The 25,254-nt window shown below is 33.2% G+C and overlaps 1 protein-coding gene across 2 annotated transcripts in view; it reads left to right on the plus strand.

Moving 5' to 3' along the window:
• The window catches only part of LOC118184887 (receptor-type tyrosine-protein phosphatase kappa-like), a 640,424-nt gene that overhangs the window by 431,032 nt on the left and 184,138 nt on the right, over nt 1-25,254 (plus strand). For both annotated transcript variants that reach the window (XM_085812648.1, XM_085812647.1), the window contains exons 2-3: nt 755-842; nt 19,064-19,140. In XM_085812648.1, coding sequence (XP_085668774.1) covers nt 755-842; nt 19,064-19,140 — 165 coding nt within the window. The remainder of the gene's footprint in view (nt 1-754; nt 843-19,063; nt 19,141-25,254) is intronic.

Consider the following 25,254-nt stretch of genomic DNA (forward strand, 5'->3'; position numbering starts at 1 on the left):
ACTTTTATATGCACAGTCTGAAATTATCTTTTTCCTACACTTTGTAAACTTATAAAATTGACTTTTAAGGGCACTCAGTATGAATTTATCTTGTTCCTTCACTACGCAAACTTATCCATGTAAGGACTTTCATACGCATTCTGAAATTACCCTTCTCCTACACTATGTAAACTTATGAAAACCATAAAAGGATTTTTAAGGGGACTCTGCATGAAATTATCTTGTTCCTACATTACGTAAACGTATCCGTATAAAGACTTTTATGCACAGTCTGAAATTGTCTTTTTCCTACACTTTGTAAACTTATAAAATGGACTTTTAAGTGCACTCTGTATGAATTTATCTTTTTCCTTCACTACGCAAACTTATCCATGTAAGGACTTTCATACGCATTCTGAAATTATCTTTTTCCTACACTACGTAAACTAATGGAAGCCATAAATAACTTTCAAGGGCATTCTGTATGAAATTATTTTTTGCCTACGCAACGTAAGCTTATGAAATGAAAGACTTATGAGGACTTTTCTGGGCACTTTGTATGAAATTGTCTTGCTCTTACACTACGTAAACATATACAATGAAGGCCATATAAGATCTTCTATAGGCATTCTGCAAAATATTTTCCTCTTCCTATAAGATGAAAGCAAGTGTACCTGTAGTTGTTTTAAGCATGCAATACACATCTAAGTCCATAAAATTTTCTACAACAGTCTTAAAACTAATATATTTATGGTTGTATTTTTTATCCTTTCAGATTGCTACGAAAGGTGAAAATCACAGCACGAGACATGCAATGAAGGAAGCTAATGAACTGAAAAACAGTTATAAGAAAATGATACCGTGTAAGTGAAAACAATTTTTCTGCTCTCATTTAAGCAATTATTCAAATCGTATATACACTGATAATTTAAGCCGATGATTCATTGTATTTTCATATAAAAACATCGGCTTGAATATCATCCATAAAAAGTGCAATAGTTTGATTCCTTAAATAAATACGCTTTTAAGTAATAAACATTTATAACATATGCTGATAGATAGTGTCTTCTTCAAAGTACTTTCCTTCTATTTATACACCCATAAGGGGTGTTGGAACCCCAAAATCTTCAAAAAATCGTGATTTCGGATTTTTGCATTTTCAAATTCTCTACACTTTTATCATTCTAAAAATACCATTCTTTAATCCCTATGAAAATTAGAACTGTAAAAAAATCTAGTTTTAATTTGTCATCTACTGCTTTGTCAATGAGGATTTTTATATAAAAACGCGTTTTTCTCCAAACGTGATTTTTTTATACTCGATGTACCTTTTCTCAGGAACTACTGCTCACAGGTATCTAAACTTTTTATGGCTTATTTATTAGGTTCCCTAATATTTACTGAAATGAGCGTTTTGTAATAAATTTTTTTTGTGTGTGTGAGAAGAGTGCTAAATTTTACTATGCCGAACAAAATATTCTGTAATTTACTCTAAAATTCAAAATGTTTCAAAAGCTCATTTCAGTATAATCAGACAGGTATACTTTAATTACAGGAAAAATTTCAAGCTTGTATCTACAGCAGAATTTGAGAAAAGGTACATCGAAAATGGCCAATTTAACATTGTCGGTATAGGGGTTTCTGATAAGAAATGTTCTCTTTCTTAACCGCTTGTGTAACTACTGGAAGTACGTTCGTCTGGTATCAAAAGGCTCAGAGTTCGAATTCTATCAATTCCATTGTTGATGTTTCATGTTTCTTGTTCCCCCCCAAAAAAACAAACATAGACTGTGCAAGTGATGGTGGAACCAAATTGAACTATGACAATAATTCGTCATTGCCGTTATCTGTCAAGTGGTTCTCCTGCCAGTTCGCCCTTTAATTGAAGAAGTCCCACCCACTTCTACCTGTACTTGTAGCCAATCGAAAGGCCCAGAATTCAAATTCCGGTGAGAATTGTCTCGTATCTTGCTCCGATATTAATATAAAATTAACACTATTAATTTAGATAATATTCCCGTTTATGGAAGTAGATCTGGTACTCATTTTCGAAAGTAATGTTTAGCACTTATCACACATTAGATTGGATATTAGTTACAACGGAAAACTTGATCTTTTCATCATAGCTTTTAATTTTGCAAACAACCTGAATCTCAGAGGACTACGAGACAACATGGTCTCATTGAATAATCACCCTTTTTGCCAGAAAGTGTTCCAAAAAGGTCGCGTTACACTGTGAATGTGTGCGTGTGTATAATGCAAAATTCCGAGAAATCTTTTTCATACTCAGTTTTTCACTTAAAATCAGCAGAAATTTCTATCGATTGATATCCACTTTTTTATCTTAAATCTCAGTTTCAATAACTTTTCATCATGGTGCATTTCGTATTTTGCCAAAATTCATGCCTGCCATTGCTATTCTTTTGTTCTTTATTCTTAATCCACGTGACATGTCTTCTCTCCCACTTTTAAATCGCTCTGATTGCTCGTTTCTGGGTTCGGACGTCATACCTTCTGGCCCATCTTTAAATTTCTCATATTAAGCATACACCTTTTGTTTCTATGTTAGGACGTCACATATTCTGCCCTATATTTGAATCTCTTATACCAAGCAACCAGTCTGTATGTTTGTTTGTAGGTTCAAGCGTCACATCTTGTAGCCCATCTTTAAATCTCTTATACCAAGCAAACATTCTGTATGTTTGTTTCTGGGTTCAAGCTTCACATCTTCTGGCCCATCTTTAAATCTCTTATACCATGAAACCAATCTTCATGTCCATTTATAGGTTCAAGCGTCACATCTTGTAGCACATCTTTAAATCTCTTATACCAAGCAAACATTCTGTATGTTTGTTTCTGCGTTCAAGATTCACATTTTCTGGCCCATCTTTAAATCTCTTGTACCATGAAAGCAATCTGCATGTCCATTTATAGGTTCAAGCGTCACATCTTGTAGCCCATCTTTAAATCTCTTATACCAAGCAAACATTCTGTATGTTTGTTTCTGGGTTCAAGCTTCACATCTTCTGGCCCATCTTTAAATCTCTTATACCATGAAACCAATCTGCATGTCCATTTATAGGTTCAAGCGTCACATCTTGCAGCCTATCTTTAAATCTCTTATACCAAGCAAACATTCTGTATGTTTGTTTCTGGGTTCAAGCTTCACATCTTCTGGCCCATCTTTAAATTTCTTATATCATGAAACCAATCTGCATGTCCATTTATAGGTTCAAGCGTCACATCTTGTAGCCCATCTTTAAATCTCTTATACCAAGCAAACATTCTGTATGTTTGTTTCTGGGTTCAAGCTTCACATCTTCTGGCCCATCTTTAAATCTCTTATACCATGAAACCAATCTGCATGTCCATTTATAGGTTCAAGCGTCACATCTTGTAGTCCATCTTTAAATCTCTTATAACAAGCAAACTTTATGTATGTTTGTTTGTAGGTTCAAGCGTCAGATCTTGTAGCACATCTTTAAATATCTTATAACAAGCAAACTTTATGTATGTTTGTTTGTAGGTTCAAGCGTCGCATTTTCTGGACAGTCTTTAAATCTCTTATACCAAGCAGCCATTCTGTATATTTGTTTGTAGGTTCAAGCGTCACATCCTCTGGCCAGTCTTTAAGGGCGCGGTGGACTTTAAAATAGCTAAAAATCCACCATAATATTGAATCTGTTTATTTCTTACTCTCATAATATTCCATATAGGTAACTACATCGTATGCAAAAAACCGAGTTCAAATATTCTAATTTTTAAAGAAGTTACAAGCACTTAAGATGTGCAAAAAACGTAAACTTTGCCTCTAAATTTTGGAGAAAAATGTAAAAAAGCATATTTCAACAGTTATTTACTGATGTAATAATTTATATATTTCCCCCAAAAAAGTGCTTATTTCTAAAAAAAGGCTATAAATGTTAAGTATTGACAATTATTAATGAAATTAACTTTTGTTATGTGAATACTATACGCCTAGAACAAGAGGAACCAATCTCATTTTCCCTACTCGTTCCAAAAAAGCGTGATCAACATCGCTTGAACCAAAGCAAAAAGAGACGTTTACCTGCTTGATAAAACCAGAAATAGTAAAAAATATTGTAAATTATTAAAAGATAATGTAAATGTAACAAATGAAGGTAAAACATATCATGCGAGTGAATTTTAAAAGTTTCATTGGATATAATGCATAAATTGTTTTAACCTCTAACCTCGAATCACGCACCAATTTGCGATATGTTTATTTTTCTCATATTAATATGAGATTAAAAATAGTTAAATGATACGAAAATGTTATCTAGTGTCTACATAAAGTTAATTTGCTGCATGTATTGAAGGTAAATTTGAAGAAAAACTTTAAACTGTGTTTTCTCAAAACAAAATTTTTCGCAGTTCCTATGTCTTGAAAATGCTCCATGCATCTCATTTTTAGTTTAAAATGAATTATATTTGGAAGAAACCTATCTTGTTTTATGTTACGACAGATCTGTGTATGCATTTTTGGATATGAGGTTATTAAGAAGTTTAAACTTGTGATAATGTTTAACAAAAGGTGATATTTTTTCGAAAACTGGGTTTAAGTTCACAAAAATCCTTTTTAAAAATTTCTGATCCATCATATTCAATAACGGATACACAAAAACGTTTGCCAAGTCTTTATAACTAACTAAAAGGAAAAATTAGGAAAAAATATTGAAAATTAGTGCGCAAGGAGCATTTTAAATCTTTAATTATTTGTTTTAAAAATTTTTAATTTAAAATAAGTTAAAATTTTGAACATATATTTTATAAACTGATGTTATAATACGTATATATATAAAATTTCTTGTTGAAAACACAAAAACTTAAAAAACTAATTTTTAAAGTCCACCGTCCCTTAAATCTCTTATACCAAGCACCCACTTTGTATATTTATTTGTAGGTTCAGGCGTCGCATCTTCTGGACAGTCTTTAAATCTCTTATACAAAGCAGCCATTCTGTATATTTGTTTGTAGGTTCAAGCGTCACTTCTGGGCCATCTTTAAATCTCTTATTCAAAGCAACCACTCTGTATGTTTGTTTGTAGGTTCTGGTGTCGCATCTTCTCGCGCATCTTTAAATCCCTTACACCAAGCAACCCCCTCTACGTTTGTTTATAGGTTCAAGCGTCAAATCTTCAGTCCCACGTTTAAATCTCTTATACCAAGCTCAACAATTTCACGGCATCTTCATACTAACAATACAATGATTCAGCAGCACATTTCTCCTATTTTCGCATAGAAATTGATACTTGTATCTGGCTTTAATTTTTGATGACTCCCCCATACAAAATGCACATGCAAATATCTATCGCTACATAAAATATAATTAAATAAAAATAATGCTGAAAATATAATTGAACGATTAATTAAAAGAAATAATTAAATAAGTGCTAAATATATGATTACGTATGATTAAAGATATAAGTAATTTAATGATGAAGTGAGCAACTGTATAAGGTATTTCTCTCACTTCCCTAGCGTGCCTTCGTGGTTTAACGGTAGCACGCTGGGCCGGTACTCCAGAGACCCGTGGTTCGATTCCCGGCGAAGGCGGTTGCTAATTTTTCATCTCTCCGGCCTCGAATTAAACTAATGTCTCTACAAGTGGCGTCCGAATTAAAAGGGTTGTGGATGATGATTCTCCGCACCCAGGATTTGGCGACTAGGTTCCCTAAAACTATAGTCGCCCTTTAAAAAAGGGAGTATATAAGGTATTTCTCCCACTTCCCTAGCGTATCTTCGTGGTATAACGGTAGCACGCTGGGCCGGTATTCCAGAGGTCCGTGGTTCGATTCCCGGAGGAGGCGTTTGCTAGTTTTCATCTTTTCTGCCTCTAAAAAAATCCTAACGACTCTACAACTGAACCGAAATAATAGGCCATTCAGCGAAAGAGCGATAAAGTCGTTGAATACTGGTAGTTGTGTCCGGAGTTCGAATTCCGGCGAGCGGACTGGTTGCATGGGCGTTTTCATGATTTTCCATGCGTAACATGGGTTTTCTGCGATGACATCCCTCAGGCAGTTAGCCCTCGAGTGCTTTGCCATAAACAAATAATAATAAAATAAAAACAGAACCGAAATAATAAAAATAACTGCCAATTTTTAATAAACCAAAAGATAAGCGTATAAATAGTTTAACACAGTTTCGAAGCATTTGTTAAAATTCAAATCTTCCTAAGTATGATTCGAAAGCAATGAAGCTCTTAATGGAGAAGAAAAACGAGTTGAACTTCATGATGAATCAATCGAGAGAAGTGCTTCCCTTCCCCTTCCTTTAAAATGGCCTCTTCCGTATTTCTGTAGAACAGACAAAGCTGTCATTTCTGCAAAATTTGATTTATTAATCCTAAATCTCACTGTCTCTGAGGGACAGTGAAATATGTAGCGCTGTTTAAAGAGAAAATGAATTCATTGCCTGGTGATTCAAAGTGCACGGTGTTCTGTATTACGCACTTTATTCTCTTAAGCGCGTTTTTCAGACGCTTCCATGCTTATGAATTATTGTATCATGTCTTCTTTTTATTGCTGAATATGCTATTAAATACAGTTGAGTACTGTTAGTAAACATGTGCATTTGTATAGTTACATTAAGATACATTTCAAATAAAACGAACTGTTACCAATAAAGTGAGAAATCCAGCATTATATAAAATACGTGAGGATCCTATATAATGCTGAGTTTGGCATTATACAGAATGCTTAAATATTTCATGCAGAAAATGCGTAATATAAGGGCTTATGAGTAAATATAAACTTCTAAAAAGTATGTAAAACGAATTTGCGTGAGGAATAATTACAGCTTTTGTATAATTGGGTAATGCATATCTGTAAATACGTAATCACATTATATAAGCGATTATGTAAGTGTAATGCATTCATCTAATCGTGATTTACATAATTACATAAGTAATTATGAATTATATAAAACGCATTTGGAGTAAATATTATCATTAAACCGTTGAATGTATTTCGAGGGCTATAACAGAAGTTTATATTTAGTATATAATCTTATACAAAATATATACAACAGAAGTATATATATACTATATAAACGTATTATATAACAGAAGTACATTTTTATTATATAAACGCAAGTGTATATATACTGTATAAACATACGCTGTCCTCCAAAAATTAAGGAACAACATGTTTTTTGTGTCTAATTTGTGAATGAAGCAACATAGAAACAAGAAATTTACAGGACATGTTTGTTCACTAAACAGTTCGTTAATGAATGCTACAACAGAATATTTCTAACGTCCAACGTAAACATGAGTTACAGCAAAAACATCCACTCTTGGCAGAGAAATCCAGCCTTGCAGAAACTGTATATCACAGTTTTTCCCAAGGTAGTCTCAAAGATGCTCTGTCGGATTCAGGTCTGGAGAATGAAATGGCTATTCCATCCGCTCTATACCCTGACCCTGAGGATATTCCTCAGCAGGCTGAGCTTAGTGTGGTCGCGCATTGTTTGCCCATCAAGAAATCCAGGGCCAATAGCAGCGGCATATGGTCGGACATATTGATCAAGGATTTCGTCTCGTTAGCTCACACCGCTCAAAGTTTTTCCATGGAACACATGCAGGTCAGTGTGACCACCGAGAGAGATCCCAGTCCAAAGCATTATTCCACCACCCCTGTTACTGTGTCTGTCTTTCCACGATGCGGGATTCGTTGCATCTGGTGCGTTGTTCCCTCCAGATCAGCTGACGACCTGAATCAATCAGCAATGTGAACCTGGACTCGTCTGTGAAGAGAACAGACAATCATTGGGGATTGGTCCAGGAGACCTTCGCCTGACCAACAGAGGACCGCTGTGTCCTCTGGTCAAGGGGACACAAACAACTGGTCGTCTTATGCACAGATCTGTATTGTGCAGGCGTCTGCACACTGTAGTAGCTGAGATTCTCACAAAAAATCCTTATATTGTTCCTGTTGCTACTATATTATCTGTCATGAGCTGAGACACAGTAATGTTACTCCTCCTTTGGAAATAACGGTCTTCCACGGGTGTTGTAACTCTAGGTCTGCCTGAAACAGGTCTTCTAGACACAGAATCCTCTGATTCAAACTGATGCCACAGTCGGTGAACCACACTACAAGAGACATTGAGACGTCTAGCAGCATCAGCTGTGACATCCCCATTTCCATCCATCCTATCCCCCGTCACCTCAACGAATCCGACAAACGACTTCTCCTGGACATTGTTAGACTCCTGGATATTGTGTCCACCGGCGGCCGAGCGGTAAAAGTCGTGAACACTGGTAGTTCGATCCGAGGTTTGAATCCCGCGAACAGGCTGGCTGCGAAGGCGTTTTCGTGAATTTCACCATGTACAACGTGTATAGGAGCCAGTTTCCCTTATAAAATCCTCCACGAAGGCATCCCTCAGGCAGATAGCCCTAGTGTGCTTTGCCGTAATCTCAATAAAAAAAAACTGGATATTGTCCACGAAACTGAAATAACAGCTGAAAATCAACATCCGTGAACAAAAATTACAGTTTTTGTATTTTGCTCCAACTCCTATATAAGTATTCATTTCAATAAAATAAAAGTGGTAGCTATTGTTTTTGCATATATTTTCTTAAACTTCGTCACTCTCATGCATATGAACTGTGAATTTAAACGTTACTGACATTTTTTTAATGGTGAGCTTTGAAAAACTTGCTATTCCTTAACTTTTGGAAGGCAGTATTATACTATTAGTGAAGTATATTTTACTATATAAACTTATCATATAATAAAAGTATATGTTTAGTATATAAACTTGCTATATAACAGAAATACATATTTACTATATGTACTTATTATATAACAGAAGTACATATTTATTATATAAACGTGTTACATAACAGAAGTATCTATTCACTATATAAACTTATAACAAAACAGAAGTTTATAATTTCTATATGAACTTATATAACAGAAGTCTATACCATATTTACTATATAAACTTATTACATAACAGAACTATAATATAAATTTATTATAAAAAAAGAAGTTTATGTTTACTATGTTAATTAAACATAGTAAACATAAACTTCTTTTTAATTAAATAAAACAAATTCAAAATTCATGTTTTTCAGGGGGACATGTTCAGGTGGAGGTTTACTTTATTCAAAATTAAACGACACTAGGTATCATAGCTTTTTCACAATACGAGGAACATACTTACAATACATGCAGATGCTTCATCATTTAATTTGTTTGAAAAATATTACAGGGCGATAGCATTTGATGGGAACAATTTGAAAGCGATATCCCGTTTCTAGCGAGCAAACGTAAAATCCTATTTTGAGATTAATAGCCTCTGTTTGGACTAAAAAAATAAAGCAAAAAATCTCTTTTCTTAGAAAAAATTTTAATAAACATGTTCTATCAAATACGTGTTTAACATACAAATTAATATATGTGTAATATAAAACTGCAGCCACTGTTGCCAGAATTAAAAAGAATGTCTAAATATAGAAGGTGGACACTCATTACAATGATGGAATAGCTACAGCTGTATTTTATGTTACTGAATACGATGCTTAAGAATACATTTGCTAGCTAAGACCTTTTAAGTATGATTTTTATTCTTGTAAACCTCTCCGAATACCTTCTTTGTTTGACGGAAAGTAACATAAAACAACAGCGTGCCTCATTTGGACATTACGCGAAACGATAATGATTTGGAAAGAAATATATATGATATATTTCCCAAAGAATCTTGATTATTCTAGCTTCATGAAACCTAGAATACCACTTTGTAAGAGAAATAAATCTTGATATCATTTTCAGTAACAAAGAAAAAGACCTTACTTTTATATTTATTAAAATTCAAATAGAGATCATACAGATCTTTATACTTACTAAGAAGATACTATTTCCAGGAGTTACAAAACCTTTCTCATTTTTCTTCTCAAGTTGGACATATATCGATTTTTTATTAATACAGATATTTGTTGGTTGTACTTTTCAGTTTTTCAATGAATGACTTCATTTGGGAAGACTGCAAGTTGTTGCTTATTAGCATCAAATTATACTATTTTGTACGAATGTTGTGCATAAATAGATGATTTTATTGCAATTATATGTGTAATTATTGTATTTTTCTGTGCAATGCAACATACGAAAAATCTAAAAGAGACAAACTATGTCGGAAAAGTAAGAAAACATTAACTAACATCGAGTAAATGGGTACCTCGGTAATTTGGCAAGATATCGCCAAGCTGACAACGGTTTTGGCTATTTATTTTGTCCCCAAACTTGGCGACCCTTTCTCGACATTTCGCTTGGGTCTCTGTATCACTGTAAGTAATGTTATTGAATAAATGTAATTGACCACTATATTAGTTGTAACCGTACTTCGATCATCATATTGCCTTCCAGTCATTTCGAGAAGCAGAAAATACTAGGAATATCTCAGCAGCCGGGTGAAAGCTACATAAAGTGAGAGAGAGCAATTGCTAATCACAGCACATAATTTGTTTAAAACTATGAAAATATGACCCAACAGTTGAAAACACTGTTAAAAGGCCTAAACCGATTCACCACAACTCATGCTGATGGTATTAAATCTATACAAATTTAAATAGAAACTTTTTGTTCTACTACATGTATTTCTTCTGACAAAGTAGTAAGTGGAGTTCGAGTACTTGGTGACTCTGCTTATCAACTATTATTTACTTCATTTATTTAATCTCATAATCTCATAATCATTTATTTATCATTTATTTAATCTCATAATCATTTATTTATCATTTATTTAATCTCACAATCATTTATTTATCATTTATTTAATCTCATAATCATTTATTTATCATTTATTTAATCTCATAATCTCATAATCATTTATTTATCATTTATTTAATCTCATAATCATTTATTTATCATTTATTTAATCACATAATCTCATAATCATTTATTTATCATTTATTTAATCTCATAATCTCATAATCATTTATTTATCATTTATTTAATCTCATAATCTCATAATCATTTATTTATCATTTATTTAATCTCATAATCTCATAATCATTTATTTATCATTTATTTAATCTCATAATCTCATAATCATTTATTTATCGTATATTTAATCTCATAATCTCATAATCATTTATTTATCATTTATTTAATCTCATAATCTCATAATCATTTATTTATCATTTATTTAATCTCATAATCTCATAATCATTTATTTATCATTTATTTAATCTCATAATCATTTATTTATCATTTATTTAATCTCATAATCTCATAATCATTTATTTATCGTATATTTAATCTCATAATCTCATAATCATTTATTTATCATTTATTTAATCTCATAATCTCATAATCATTTATTTATCATTTATTTTATCTCTCTAAAATATCGAATAATGATGAATCATTATTCAATATTTTAGTCTATTTGTAAAATTTTTACTACCAAAGTTTGAGCTTGGGGGTTTTCCTTTAGCCGGATTACAGTACCTTACTTACATTCATTTCCCATTCGTCGGCATGTAACATGTGACTTAAAGCTTACGAATGAATTTTCAGGATTATTTCCCCATTTACATAAATTATGAATGTGGATTTCAACATTAAATTAATTTATTTAAATGATTCAAGTACACTGGGGGGGCGAAGGGACATTTCTATATATCCCGTTCTACTGGGTCCACTGACGAAATTTCAAAGGCATGTGTTTTTCATGCCTTTGAAAGCACGACTTAGGATATGTATTAGATTTATATGTAGCATTGATCTAATATACGTATTTTGACCCAAAATTGGACGTTTTCTGAATTGATATGCCATTTTTTTTCCATACTTTGATTCTACAACTCAAGTTATGCCAAACTGGCAAGTTTAGTAAACATCGCAAGATTAGTTTTTAAAAAATCAGCTCTCAAAATTTTAATTGTTAATTGAATTTGGTATATATTTGTTAATATCTCTTTTTTTGTTACATGTATTTGAAGCTTCCTTTCACATTTCGAAATTGAGGTTCATTCAAAATAAAATTCGCCCATTTTTTTATGATTTATTTTTAAAATTCGTATTTTTAAATAATTTTTATAAATTCTTGGGAAAAAAATTTGAATTATAACCTAAAAAATTTTAATATCATCACATAGAAGATGTAATTCAAAATTTTCTAAGATATACATGAATTTATATATTGGCGCGTTTCGAAATTTGGTGTATTTGTTATAAGCGATAAGAACGCCAAATGTGGTTTGCGCATTTTGTTAAAATTATTCTGAAAGTATGAAGGATGACTTTATTCCGATTGTCTGCAATGAAAAAAAGGAAAGGAATATAGGTTACTATAAATATAAGAAGTTCGCTTCATTAGTCTTGGCTCAAACTGAAATAAAATGCGCCAAGATAAATTTTTGAATTTCTTCATAAATTAGAATAATGTTATATATAAATCTAATATATATTCTAAGTCTCGTTTTCGAGACATGAAAAACGCAATTTGAATTTCGTCAATCGGTCTAGTAGAACGGAAGATATAGAGCTGCCACCCTTTTTCTTTTCGAAGTGTACCTGCAGTTAAATTTCTACAAATTTTGCCTTGAAGTTTAATTTATTTTCAGCTTCGGAAATAAATAAATTCCATTAGCTGGTTCACGTCACGGGATCAAGGAATCCCAAGTTTCAACATTCTGCGTATCTAAAAGACTTTAAATAGTACTTATGTAAATTAGAGACTGCATTTCAAGAGTATTAGACCACAGTGTTCAATTCATTCGCTTTGTGCTTTGAACTCTTGGCTTTGTCAAAATAACAGCGCCGCCTCCAGGTGTAAGGTACGATTGCACTATAGTTCAAGAAAATTGGGGTGATTGGCCTTAGGGCCATAAACTAAATTGACTAGTAACTACACTGGTGTGCAAAAATTAAGGACAAAGTCGAAAAATTAGCATATCAGCTGAACGAAGAGGCAGAGCGGACAGAAAGACCAATCAGGAGATTAAGTAAGGTGATGTACGGTAGCACATGCGCAGATATGCAGGTAGACGTAATGGGGGAGTGTCTGAGTAGTATAAAGCATGTTGTCGGTGTAAGATCAGTATTTCTGGCAAAGAGATTGCACGCCGTATAGCAGTTAAAATCACACCGAGCTGCTGCCTCAGCGAGAAATGGCGAATAATCAATCTGTTAGACGACATCTGGATGCTTTTACCCGAGGTCGAATCATTGGGAAGTTGGAGGAAGGCCGCAGTGTGACAAGTGTGGCTGCAGAGTTCGGAATTGCTCACAGCATCGTTTCACGACTTTGGAGACAATTTCAAACTACAGGAACAGCTATCCGGGGGTTTAGTAGTGGTCGTCCACGAGGAACCACACCCGCAGATGACCGGTATATTGCCTTACAGTCCAGAAGAAACAGGCGGCAGACAGCGGGAGAAATCTCTAGACACACGACACAGGCGACTGGACGACCGATATCGCGTTTTACCGTGGCCAGAAGACTGCACGGTGGTGGTCTGTTTGCACGATGCCCTGATGATGTACGGTGTGTACCTCTAAAGCCTGCCCATCGGAGAAGGCGTTCTCTGTGGTGCCGGGAACATCGGAATTGGAGAGACAATGAATGGGGACGAGTACTCTTTACAGATGAGAGCAGATTCAGTCTGAGTAGCGATTCTCATCGCATACTCATCTGGAAAGAGCGGGGAAGCCGCAATCATCCCTCGAACATCATTGAAAGGGACAGGTATGGAGGTGGCGGTGTTCTCGTTCGGCGAGGCATCATGCTTGGTAGTCGTACAGACCTTCACATCTTCGACGCAGGTTCAGTCAACGGGACCCATTATTGTGACGAGATTCTTCTTTCATATGTGCGTCTTTTTAGAGGCGCTATAAGTCCGCAGTTCCTTTTCATGGACGACAATGCACCATGTCATTGCACAGTAGCTGCCGAACAGCTCTTAGAGAGTGAGGATATTGAACGTATGGATTGGCCGGCACGATCTCCGGATCTCAATCCCATCGAGCATGTATGGGATTTTCTTGGCAGACGCTTGGCAGCTCGTACCTTACCACCAGTAACGATTCCGGAGCTTCAATTGGCGCTGCAAGACGAATGGGCAGCAATGCCTCAACAACTCATTGACACCCTCATTCTCAGCATGGGCAGACGCTGTGAAACCTGCCTAGCAGTCAGGGAAGATCATATCCCCTATTAAAGACCGGATGTTTCTTGCTGGACACACATCACAGGGATGTTTCGGCCTTCAATTGCATTGCGCTCCATGCTACGTTTTCAATAAAGCTTCTTTTTATCCCTCTGATTTCTCTTTTAGTAAGTGTTGCTTACATTACTCATGTCCTTACGTATTGGGGATCTTACGGTATTAAATGTGTTGATTTGGAAAGCTTTTGTACAAAGTTATATTGAAAAAACAGTCTCGTCCTTAATTTTTGCACACCAGTGTATTCTCAGTAGTTGAAGCAAACTGATGATCCGTGATCTGCTCTAGTTGTTTATGTTGTTGTTGCGAGTTGTTAGTGTAGCGTGAATTGAGATATTTCCGGGTTAGCTTTCTCTTAAAGTGCGCTTTACATTGCGTTGTGTTTAACGTTCTTTGTAGTTTGAAGTGTAACTTCTAATTATACTCTGTGATGCTATTAAAATCTGTTCGAGTACTTCTGTGAATAATACCGGAACATTGAAGTTTTTTATTTGATAAAAATAAATTTTATTAACGTTTCATCGGATCTGTAGGCATTCAAACTATTACGAACCCAAACGCACTCAACACAAGAATTCTTTAGGAGAAGCAGATTAATAAATTTATGAATAACATAAAAAATATATAAACTGAAAGGCTTTAGATTTTACACTACACGCAAGGGCGCGTTTTTTAACGTTTTGTGTGTCACCTTTATTTATTAAATATAATAATTTTCGCACTTAAACCATAACACTCAATTCAATAGCAGTATCGCAAAATAATTTTAAAATGAATATATTTTTATCCGATAAACAGTCTCGCGTGTGGAGATAATTTCCACCCCCCCGTACAGTGTTGCCATTCCTCGCTTTGAAATCGTTGAGTTTGTTAATCAACAATTCTTTAATATCTGAAAAAATATGAGATACATGGGTTGGACAAAAATATGGAAACACCTTTAAAAAAACATGTTTCTTTGCTTAATATGGTGTAGGAAACCCGTTGACATCCAAAACAGCTTGCAGTCTTCTCGGAATGGATAAATACAGTTCCTGTATGTTTGCCAAGGGAATATTATACCATTCTTCCTGCAAAACGGTGGCAAGTTCAGATAACGATGTTGGCGGTGGATAACGAGAACGCACTTTCCGTTCCAATGTAGAACACAAAGGTTCGATAATATTCAGGTCTGGTGACTGTGGTGGCCAGGGGAGATGGGACAACTCATCCTCGTGCTCAGAAACCCAGTCCTGGACAATGTGAGCTGTGTCAACAGGGGCTGTGTCGTCTTGGAAGACACCATCACCATCGGGGAACAAAGTTTGTACCATGGGATGAACGGCCAAAATGTTCACATAAGTCTTAGCAGTCATGTGCCCTGACACAGATATGATGGGGCTAGCAGAGAACCACGATATGGCTGCCCAAACCATAACAGAACCCCCGCCATGTTTCACTCTTGGCAACAAGCAGTCTGTATTATAGGCTTGAGATGGCGTTCTCCAGACGTAAACTCGGCCAGAAGTGGGAAACAATGTGAAAGAAGACTCGTCAGACCATATTACTCGCTTCCACTGCTCTATAGTTCAGGCCTTTATGACTTAAACACCACCTTTTCCTTTTACGGGCATTAGCATCACTGATGAGTGGCTTCTCAATTGCAGCACGGCCAGCAATGCCCTGTTTATGAAGCTCCCTTCAAATTGTTTTGGTACTCACAGGGTTCGGTAACACAACATTCATTTCAGCAGTAACTTGTGCAGCTGTGGTCTTCTTATTTTTCGTCACAATTGTCCTTAATGATCGTCTGTCACGATCACTCAGGACACACTTTCGTCCGCGCTGTGATTTAGCAGATAATGTTTTTCCGCTTTTCAAATATGCGGAATAAATCTTCGATACAGTACCTCTTGAAACAATAAACACCTCGGCTACCTTGCTTACGGAAGCACCTACCATACGTGCTCCAACAATTTGCCCACGTTCGAAGTCTGTTAACTCTGACATAATGCAATGACAACCTCACATAACAGTACTCCGACAAACAACTGAACTGTTTAGCACATTTACGAAGTTGTATAGGTGGCGTCAGTAGTCAAAAAAGCCAGCGCCACCTACATATTTCATTAAAATCAATCTTTCTTTTCAAACATGCATTTCACAAGGTGTTTCCATATTTTTGTCATTCCACTGTAGATAATAAAACAAATTCCAAATTAGGGCTTATAGTTAGGGAAAATTAGGGAAGAACATATTTGGTGGAGGATTACATTATTCAAAATTTGATGGTTCTAGGTACCGTCGTTATTAGTATTATTATTAGTTATTATTTTGTATTATTATTAGTTATTATTTTGTAGAGTTCCTAACTTTGTAAATGCTAAGTTATTGTTGAACGTGAAGGAACTTAAGAACTGTTAAGCGAATAATCGCTTGAGTTCGTGTGACAAGAAACAAGAAGACGAAAGGGTAAATAACCGTTTATTATTTAAATAAGATTTAACAGAACTCCGTTTTGGAGTGTACAATAAAAGCCGACACTTGGGCTTGAACTTAAGAGACTAAGAATTAAACTAAAACTAATTTAAACTAAAAAGAGATATAGCCGAAGGTATCAAGATTCTAACCAAGTTGGCCCTTTAACTCTAATTGACTGCGAAGCTATCAAAGGCCTGAGTACGGCCGAGCGTAATAACAGCTTTGCAAGAGAGTAGCCAAAAGGGCAGACGCGTAAAAATCAGAAACTCTGATTCTCTCCAACTGAGCAAGTATATCTTCGCGGTTAAATACCGCTGTTTCTCATTAAGTATTCAGAGTGATTCTAAAACTACATTCTGACCGGAAGTAGTAAGCTGAAGTTAAGAATCGACAGGAAAGGAACTTAAACTCAAAATTTAACTGTTAATAAAATTAACATAATCCTTGCAATTTAAATTATTTAAATATAACACAGAGCTGTAATATTTGGTGGCAACAGTTTGAAAAGTGAACCGACATTTAAAGTTAACCTATCTGCGCTAATAAATACTTGAACGTACCTCGCATTACTAATGTATTATTTCAAAATTTAGATCATTAAAATTAACAATTATTAAATAACATTAAAAAACAAAATCCAGACTTATTGGCCTACGTCTCCAGTCTTTTCATTAAAATGCCTTTTCAGTCTACTTGATACAATGAAGCGAAGATGATAATAGAGTATCCTTAATACCTTCTCTTTGTTTAAACATTGTTAATGCAATAGTTGTTTTCTTTCTTAATATATTAATGAAGAAAAATATCATGGTTGATAGTACTGTAGGCTGGCAGAAAAGCTTGTATTTAAAGTCTGTGTACCAAATATTTTAATGTTATAATTATCTTACTAAGTTATGCTAATGTAATTTGTTTTAAAAAGACTTCCTTTTGTTCTATCAACAATCGATTCGGTCGCGCAGTCCCAAAAATAAATTTTCGTTAATTAGTTTCTGCTTTTGCTCTTATCTTAGTAAATTTATTCTAACGTTTTGAAATGAACTAGTAAGGCACGAAAGCTTTGTTTCAAATATTGCCAATGAAAATGTTTTCTGCAACATTAGTTATGTCGTATATTCTTTCAAACTTATGTAAATAATTCGACGACTTCAATAGATTAATTTTTAGATACTTAAAAGTATTTGCCTAATTTGCGTAATACGTTGAAACCTCAGACATATTTATAAGATACATATTGTGGCATGCGTATGTTTTTGTAATTGAATGCACACAAGTCCGCTGATAGGTTAATAAATTTATTTTATCAGCAGAAACATTTCAATGTTCTAGAATTTTCCTCAGAAATACTCACATAAGAGTTCACAGTATCACAAAGTCATTAATTACGAATTACACTAATAAAAACGTTAAACACAACGCAGTGCAAAGCTCATATAAAGAGAAAACTAACTCGGATATATCTCAATTCACGCGGAACTAACGACTCGCACAACAATAACTAAGCAACTGAGAGCAAATATTCTCTCTTCGGTCTTAAATAGGTTTTAACGGGCCGCCGAGATATTTCTAGTACTTTCTGCTTCTCGAAATTATTGGACAGCAATATAAGGGTAGAATTACTGTTACAGATAACACAGTAGTCAACTACGTTTATTCAATTTCGATACATATTACGGTGATACAGGGACCGGATACAAATGTTGCCGAATGGTCGTCAAATTTGGTGACATTAGGTAATTTTTTGCCAAATTTGGCGACAAAAAGTCACCAAAACCATTGTCAGCTTGACGATATTTCGCCAAACTACCAAAATACCCATTAGTCATTGTTAAATGAACTTACTCCTGCGTTATTACTTTACCTGCATAACGTTTTCTTAAAATTTATCTCGCGCTACATTACACAGAAAAATACAACAATTTTACTTATAATTCTACTAAAATTACCTACCTAAGTATAAAATTCGTAACAATATAAATACCTTTTCGAAAATTGTGCAACTATTCCTGAGTTCCCTATTAGTGGTAAATTACATTTATTCAATTTGAATCCATATTACGGTCATACAAGAACCGGACACAAATACTGCCAAATGGTCGCCAAATTTGGCGACAAAATAACTCACCAAAAAATCGTTTTCAGCTTGACGATATCTCTCCAAATTACCGAGATACCCATTTACTCATTGTTAAATGCCCTTGCCCCTGTATTCGTATTTTGCCGGCATAGATTTCTCTTAAAATATGTTTCGCTTTACATTACACAGAAAAATACAACAATTTCACATATAACTGCAGTAAAATTACCTATCTATGTACAAAATTCGTAACAGTATGTTAAATATAACATGTAAAAAGTTTTTAATGTATAAATATATTTGATACGTATTGTCTAATGTACTTGTATAATTTTTTCTTACAGATGATTATAACCGTGTAGTTTTGGAGGCACTTCCCGGAGTTCCTGATTCTGATTATATCAACGCGTCTTTCATCGATGTAAGTATCACCTATTAACGTATGTCAGTCATCGATAAAAAATAAACTGTAATCGAAATTAGTTTCAGATATTAAAACTCGAAATGGAACTAATTACAAATAGTAGAATTCTTATTGTTGGAATATCGATTAAACGCTCGATCCATAATCTGAACTTAATAAAATTTCTCAGTGGAATGTTGGCAACGGTTCCAGTAAAAGTGTGGAAATAACGTACAAATCCACCGAGAAAGGAAAAAATATCGTAGAAAAAAACATCATTGTCAACTATAAAAAGACTCGAAAACTTCTCAGTTTTAAAAATCATCGCAAAACGTTTCGCGGGAAAAAAAAGCATCTGCAAATCACCGCACTGTGGTGACTGTGTTTTCAGAATTTAAAATTTGAAGGGCATGTTTCCAAAATTTGCAGGTGCAAGAAAGATTCAGGAATATTTTTACCTTTGTAATTCATATTTTTGAATTAAATAATAAATTTTTACTGGAAAAACGCAAAGCATTCAAAAACTGAAAATAAATAAAAAATTAATGCAACATATAACCTTTACAAACGAGTTATACTCCCATAGACTTAACGTTGTATCAACCAAGTATTTTCCATTTTGCATCAACCACGTATTTTCCATTTCCTCGTTAAATCCGGGTTCTCGTTAAATCATTGCTCATTAGTAATACGAGTATATTTTGCTTCTAAAGAGGACTAATATTTTTGCTGCACTAATGTTACAGATTTTAATAACTAACTCCTCTTTTTACTTTTTTTCGTTTTCATTTTACATTTTTAGATCAAATTTTCATTCACAGTTTTTTAGAAGATGGATTCCTTATGCTTTACATGTTATTTTGGACTCGGTCCACTTAAATTAAAAATTATTATTAGATTTTTAAGCTTTTTGCTTGTTTATGATTTTGATGCTTTAAATTGTTAAAAATTTTAACCAGGCCTGTGTGATTTCGAAACTTAGGTAATTTTTTTTTCATACACTAGATTTCCTTTATTTGAATAGTGGTTTTTTTTTTTTGACTCAATCTGCTCAAATTAATTTTTTATCCTTTTTTACATTTTTTTATGTTTTTGATGCTATAATTTTACAATTTGTTACACTGCGTACTTCGGCCTGTAGGTTTTGGACTAATAGAAACAAAAATTATTTTAATTAACTAAAGTTATTTAATTAATTTAATTATTAAGTAACTAAAGTTATTTAATTAATTTAATTATTAAGTAACTAAAGTTATTTAATTAATCAAAAGTTAAATTATTAATTAACTAAAGTTAATCAATTGGTTTTATTAAAAGTTATTTAATTAATTATAATTAATTGGTTTTATTAAAAGTTATTAAATTAACTAAATTAATTGGTTTTATTAAAAGTTATTTAATTAACTAAAGTTAATTAATTGGTTTTATTAAAAGTTAATTAATTTAATTAATTAATTTAATTTTACAAAAACAGGATTCTTTTTCTGGGATTGTTTTAAAGTTTGTGTATCTTATAGGTCAGAAACAGGTTGATTGATCTATTTCTTTCCTAGCACCAACCAACAATGCAGCGAAGTAAATTTCTTATTTCATTTTTGGGTTTGGCATTTTTTGTATTCCGTTCTCTTGGAGTTTGCCATTGTGCTTCTGGTTTTGGAGTTTCTTCATATGCTTTATTATGAACTGAATATGGAATGAATACTGAATATTCAAAATTTAAACATACGTTTCTTACATTTTCAGTTTTTAATTTTATGCCATTTTATGTTAAAAGAATACACAGAAAACGTAGCAGATTTTTAAATTCGAAGAAACTTCTTGAATTTTAACTTTATCAAGCTGTAAAATCTTTTTTTTATTAACTGAAAAAATACTTGTTATTTTTTATTTAAGAAGGGAAATGAAATATTTGCATAATGTTACGTTTTTAATTTTCTTATGTTCTTAATCTTTGGAATTTTTTATTTTTAATTAATTGGGATATTTAGGACTACAATCTAAAACTTTAAGAATGTATGTTATTTTTTAAATCTCTTTCTATTTTCCTTTTTTTTTTTAATATTTCTTTAAATTAGTTAACATAAAAATATATAATTCATAAATTTACAATATACTGTTAACGAAAATTTGTAATACTATCTATTTCATTTTTGTATTATTATTTTATATAAAAAATTAATGAGAGGCTTAATTTTAGTTTAAATGAAATAAATTAAGTATTTTATGTTATGCACATAAAAACCAACCTTCAGACTTTTAGTAAAATAAGTAGAGAAAGAATAAATTTTAATAAAATAAGTAGACATTTATTTTAAGAACGCGCCTAAGTAAAAGATAACTACGTGGATTTATGTTTGTAGAAATAAAAATGGGTTGTGTGTCTAAAGATTTAACCAATGTCATCTCTTAATTTTGTTGAAAAAAATTGTGTTTTATTTGGTTTATGGAAATAAAATTCTTTAAACGCTTAAATAAGGTAAAATTCTTACTGAAACAAAATACGATAAACTAAAAAATACAATTACTTTTACATAACAACAAATAAAGGATAAGGCTGACAGAATAAAGATCCTTTTTCCCAAAATATATTGAAAATGGATTTGAAATTGTTTCACAAATATATTTTCCTGACATCTGTACGTTTGTGTGTACGTACCTCTGTATGTATCACGTATCACTAAAAGGATTAGCTTTTAACAATTAACACAAAGTTGAAATTTTATATATGGTAGGGCTATAACAGCTAGTTGTGCACATCAATTTTTTGTTGCAATCCGACCAAACGTATATGTATATCTCACCTTCTTTGAGCTCTGTTTTTTACTCTTGCTTATTTCGAAATTGTACATTTTTTGCATTAAAAGTAAGTGACTGAAGTATGTTGCTCTAGTGTTCCATTTACGTTTTATGCCTTTAGTTAATCTGCATACAATAGTTGTAGAATTATCAACAATTTAAAAGTTGCACTGCCCAGAAATGGTTTAAAAAAATTAAGTTGAAAAAAGCAGCATTCATGGTGAACCCCGTTCAGGAGGTTTTGAACTGTTAGAACCAAATCAAACGATTCATTCAGAAGTTTATAGTGAACAACTTTGCAGTCTCAGCAACTCAGAATTGATCAAAAAACGCCCACGATCGGTGAATATCAAGAAAGTGTTGTTTCATCGTGATGACGCTAGACCGCATACGGCTCGAACAACGCTGCAAAAAATTAGTGAATTTAATTGGGAGCTTTTGCCACATCCTGCTTACTCCCCAGATATTGCCCCAAGTGCTTTTCACTTATTTCCTGCCTTGCAAAAATTTTTACTGGGTAAAAATTCAAATTCTAAACAGGATGCACACAATGAATTTTCAAGTGTTTTTGCATCAAAACCAGAGTCTTTCTACAGCAATGGCATAAAAAAAGCTGCCTGTAAGATGGCGAGACATTGTAGATAATAGAGGAAAATATATAATTGATTAAAATGTTAAATTGTGTTTTTTTATATATTATTTAAAAATTTACCAAAAAATGCGTACGAATTTATGTACTGACCCAATATTTATGTCTGATATGAAATATTCAGCTTTGAGAAAATAGATTGTAATTAAATTTGAAGCAACAAAAATACGTATAATAAATTCATGCTTCACTAAGCTACTTGTGTACTTCAAATTAAACTTTGAAACAATCATAATTTTAACAAATGGTACTTTGAAACACTCGGAAAACAACTGTAAAAAACTCAAGATTGAAAAAAAACTCAAGATTGAAAGAAGATACATGACAGCGAGCAGATTGTGGCGGTAATATGAACAAATGAAAGGTTCGCAGAATTCTTTCCTTATCGACCTCCCTTCTTTAGAAGTTCCAATTTCTATTCTCATAATCCCCTTATCTTCTCTCTTCGCTTCATTTACGGAAGCAAGCGATCGAAAAAAGCTTTCTTAATAACTCACTGGCAATTCGGAGAAACTTTCATCTAGAAAAATAAACAGTGAGAAATAACTTGTTGAACATTATTCTCTCCTATTTTAGAGACAATATTAAAGTAAACAATTTCTGTTGCCAAACTGGAATCCGAAACTCTATTCTGCAAGCGATGTTACCGTAAACGAACTAACTGTTATGTTTATCATTTCGCCTTTTCTCTTTCCCGGGTCTTATTTTTTCCTGTTTTTTTTTTTTTTTTTTTTTTTTCCTTTCCCTTCAGAGAAATAGGAATTTTGAAGCCAAGTTACGCAGAGGTGTCAGAGAAAACTAAGTATTTTATAATAGAAATACTTCTAAGAATTCGTAAACATTTTTTTAAAGGAAATTGCGAAAACATTTCATTAACTGGTAAAAGAGGATATTTTCAAAATTAAGTATGTTCTATTGGAATTTATGTGATGCAAAAAACAAAGTAACGTTTTTCTTTTGGCCAGGTAAGAGGTAAAGGTATTTTAAGAAGATTTAGAACGATTGTACAGTATGCAATATCCACCGTTTATTAAAATAATTTCTGTTCGGAACATATTTGATTTTATAAAGCGGCTTAGGTTAATACAAGGCGAAATCTGCTTTGCAAACTGTGATATCAGATTTAAGCTTTGTATAGTAATTAGTTCCCCCCCCCCAGAGATGTGCCTTCTCCGGGACTCGAACCCTGGACCTCTCGAATACGCATCTAGTTATCTTTTAATTACTACACCACGAAGGCAGAGAGAGAAAATACTTATATACTCCCCATGCTAAAGGACGACTGGGTATCAGAGAACATAATCGCCAAATCCTGGTGGAGACTTATTACCCTCCACTACCTTTTAGTTCGGTCGCCATTGTAGAGTCGTTAGGTATTTCAAAGCAGAATATGTGTAATTAATTACCTCTTCGGGACTCGGACCCTGGACCTCTCGAATACGCACCAAGTGTGCTACCGTTGTAGCACGAAGTTATGCTTAAAGAAGGGAGAAAATATGTTTTCAATTTACTTAACTATACACAATTTCTTTAAATAATATCTTAAAAGTAAGGTTTTCTTTCTCTTACTAGTATCCCCTCCCTGGAAGATTAATAGTTTAACTATTGTTAGAAAGCATTAAAAAATTATAATAGTGAATCTTCTCAAAGAAGACCACCTACGATACTTGACTCTCTTGATATTTCTGTAAAGATGGTCATCTCAGAGAAGTGGTTTTCAATACCGATATTTTCATATTCTTGAAAATACCGTTCACTTTCAAAGGCACTCAGCTTAAGGGGACTCATGCACCTTAAACCCCTCATGATCTTCGAATATGTGACTGTTGCAAGAATTGAGATATTTTATATATTTTAAAAGCAATTACTTCCAACTTTTTAGAGCTGACTACATAATATAGCTTCTTTGGAAAATAGTAAACAGAAAGTTTGTGTTGCCACAAATATTTTTGTAATTTAATTCTCTTTGTGACAAAATATTTTGCCATGTTTCCACCTTGCGCGCATGATATTTTAAAAATGGTTGTTGGTACATACTTGAAATTCGACGGAATTCTTTATATGGGCACTATTTTCGAACTGAACCAACAATCTGATGAATATTTTAATACTGAAAAATTTTATGGACGAAAACATTAAAAATTTTGTTAATAAAATACATTTTATAAACTTAACTCAAAATAAAATAAAAATTTAACATGAAATTTTTAGAATTTTAGGTTCACGGTAGTTTCCAAATGTTATAAAAGCTATATATTAAATATGGAATTAAATTATGAAACAGAATGTTTTAAACTGTGCGCGCAAGTTGGAAACATGACGAAAAATGTTGTCACAAAGCGGATTAAATTATAAAATATTTGTGGCAACACAAACTTTCTGATGACTATTTCAGAAAGCAGCTATATTATGTAGTCAGCTGTAGGAAGTTAGTAGTAATTGCTTTTAAAATAAGTAAGTTATCCCAATTCTTGCAACAGTCACTTCTTCGAACATCTTATGGGTTTTAAGGTGTATGAGTCCCCTTAACAAAATTGTCGTCAACAGTGGGTTCATTGTATCTAAGATTAAGATATATATTTGTAGCTACTTATACTAGCAGAAAATACAAAAGATGTTGCTTATGTGTCCGCAGTTAATGTTACCGTTCGGATATTGTAATCGAATTACAGGAATCACCCCTTTTG

Source organism: Stegodyphus dumicola, chromosome 3 (assembly GCF_044657685.1).
Source record: "Stegodyphus dumicola isolate Sdum_Otavi_A_Nest chromosome 3, ASM4465768v1".
In the NCBI taxonomy this organism is placed as follows: Eukaryota; Metazoa; Arthropoda; class Arachnida; order Araneae; family Eresidae; genus Stegodyphus; species Stegodyphus dumicola.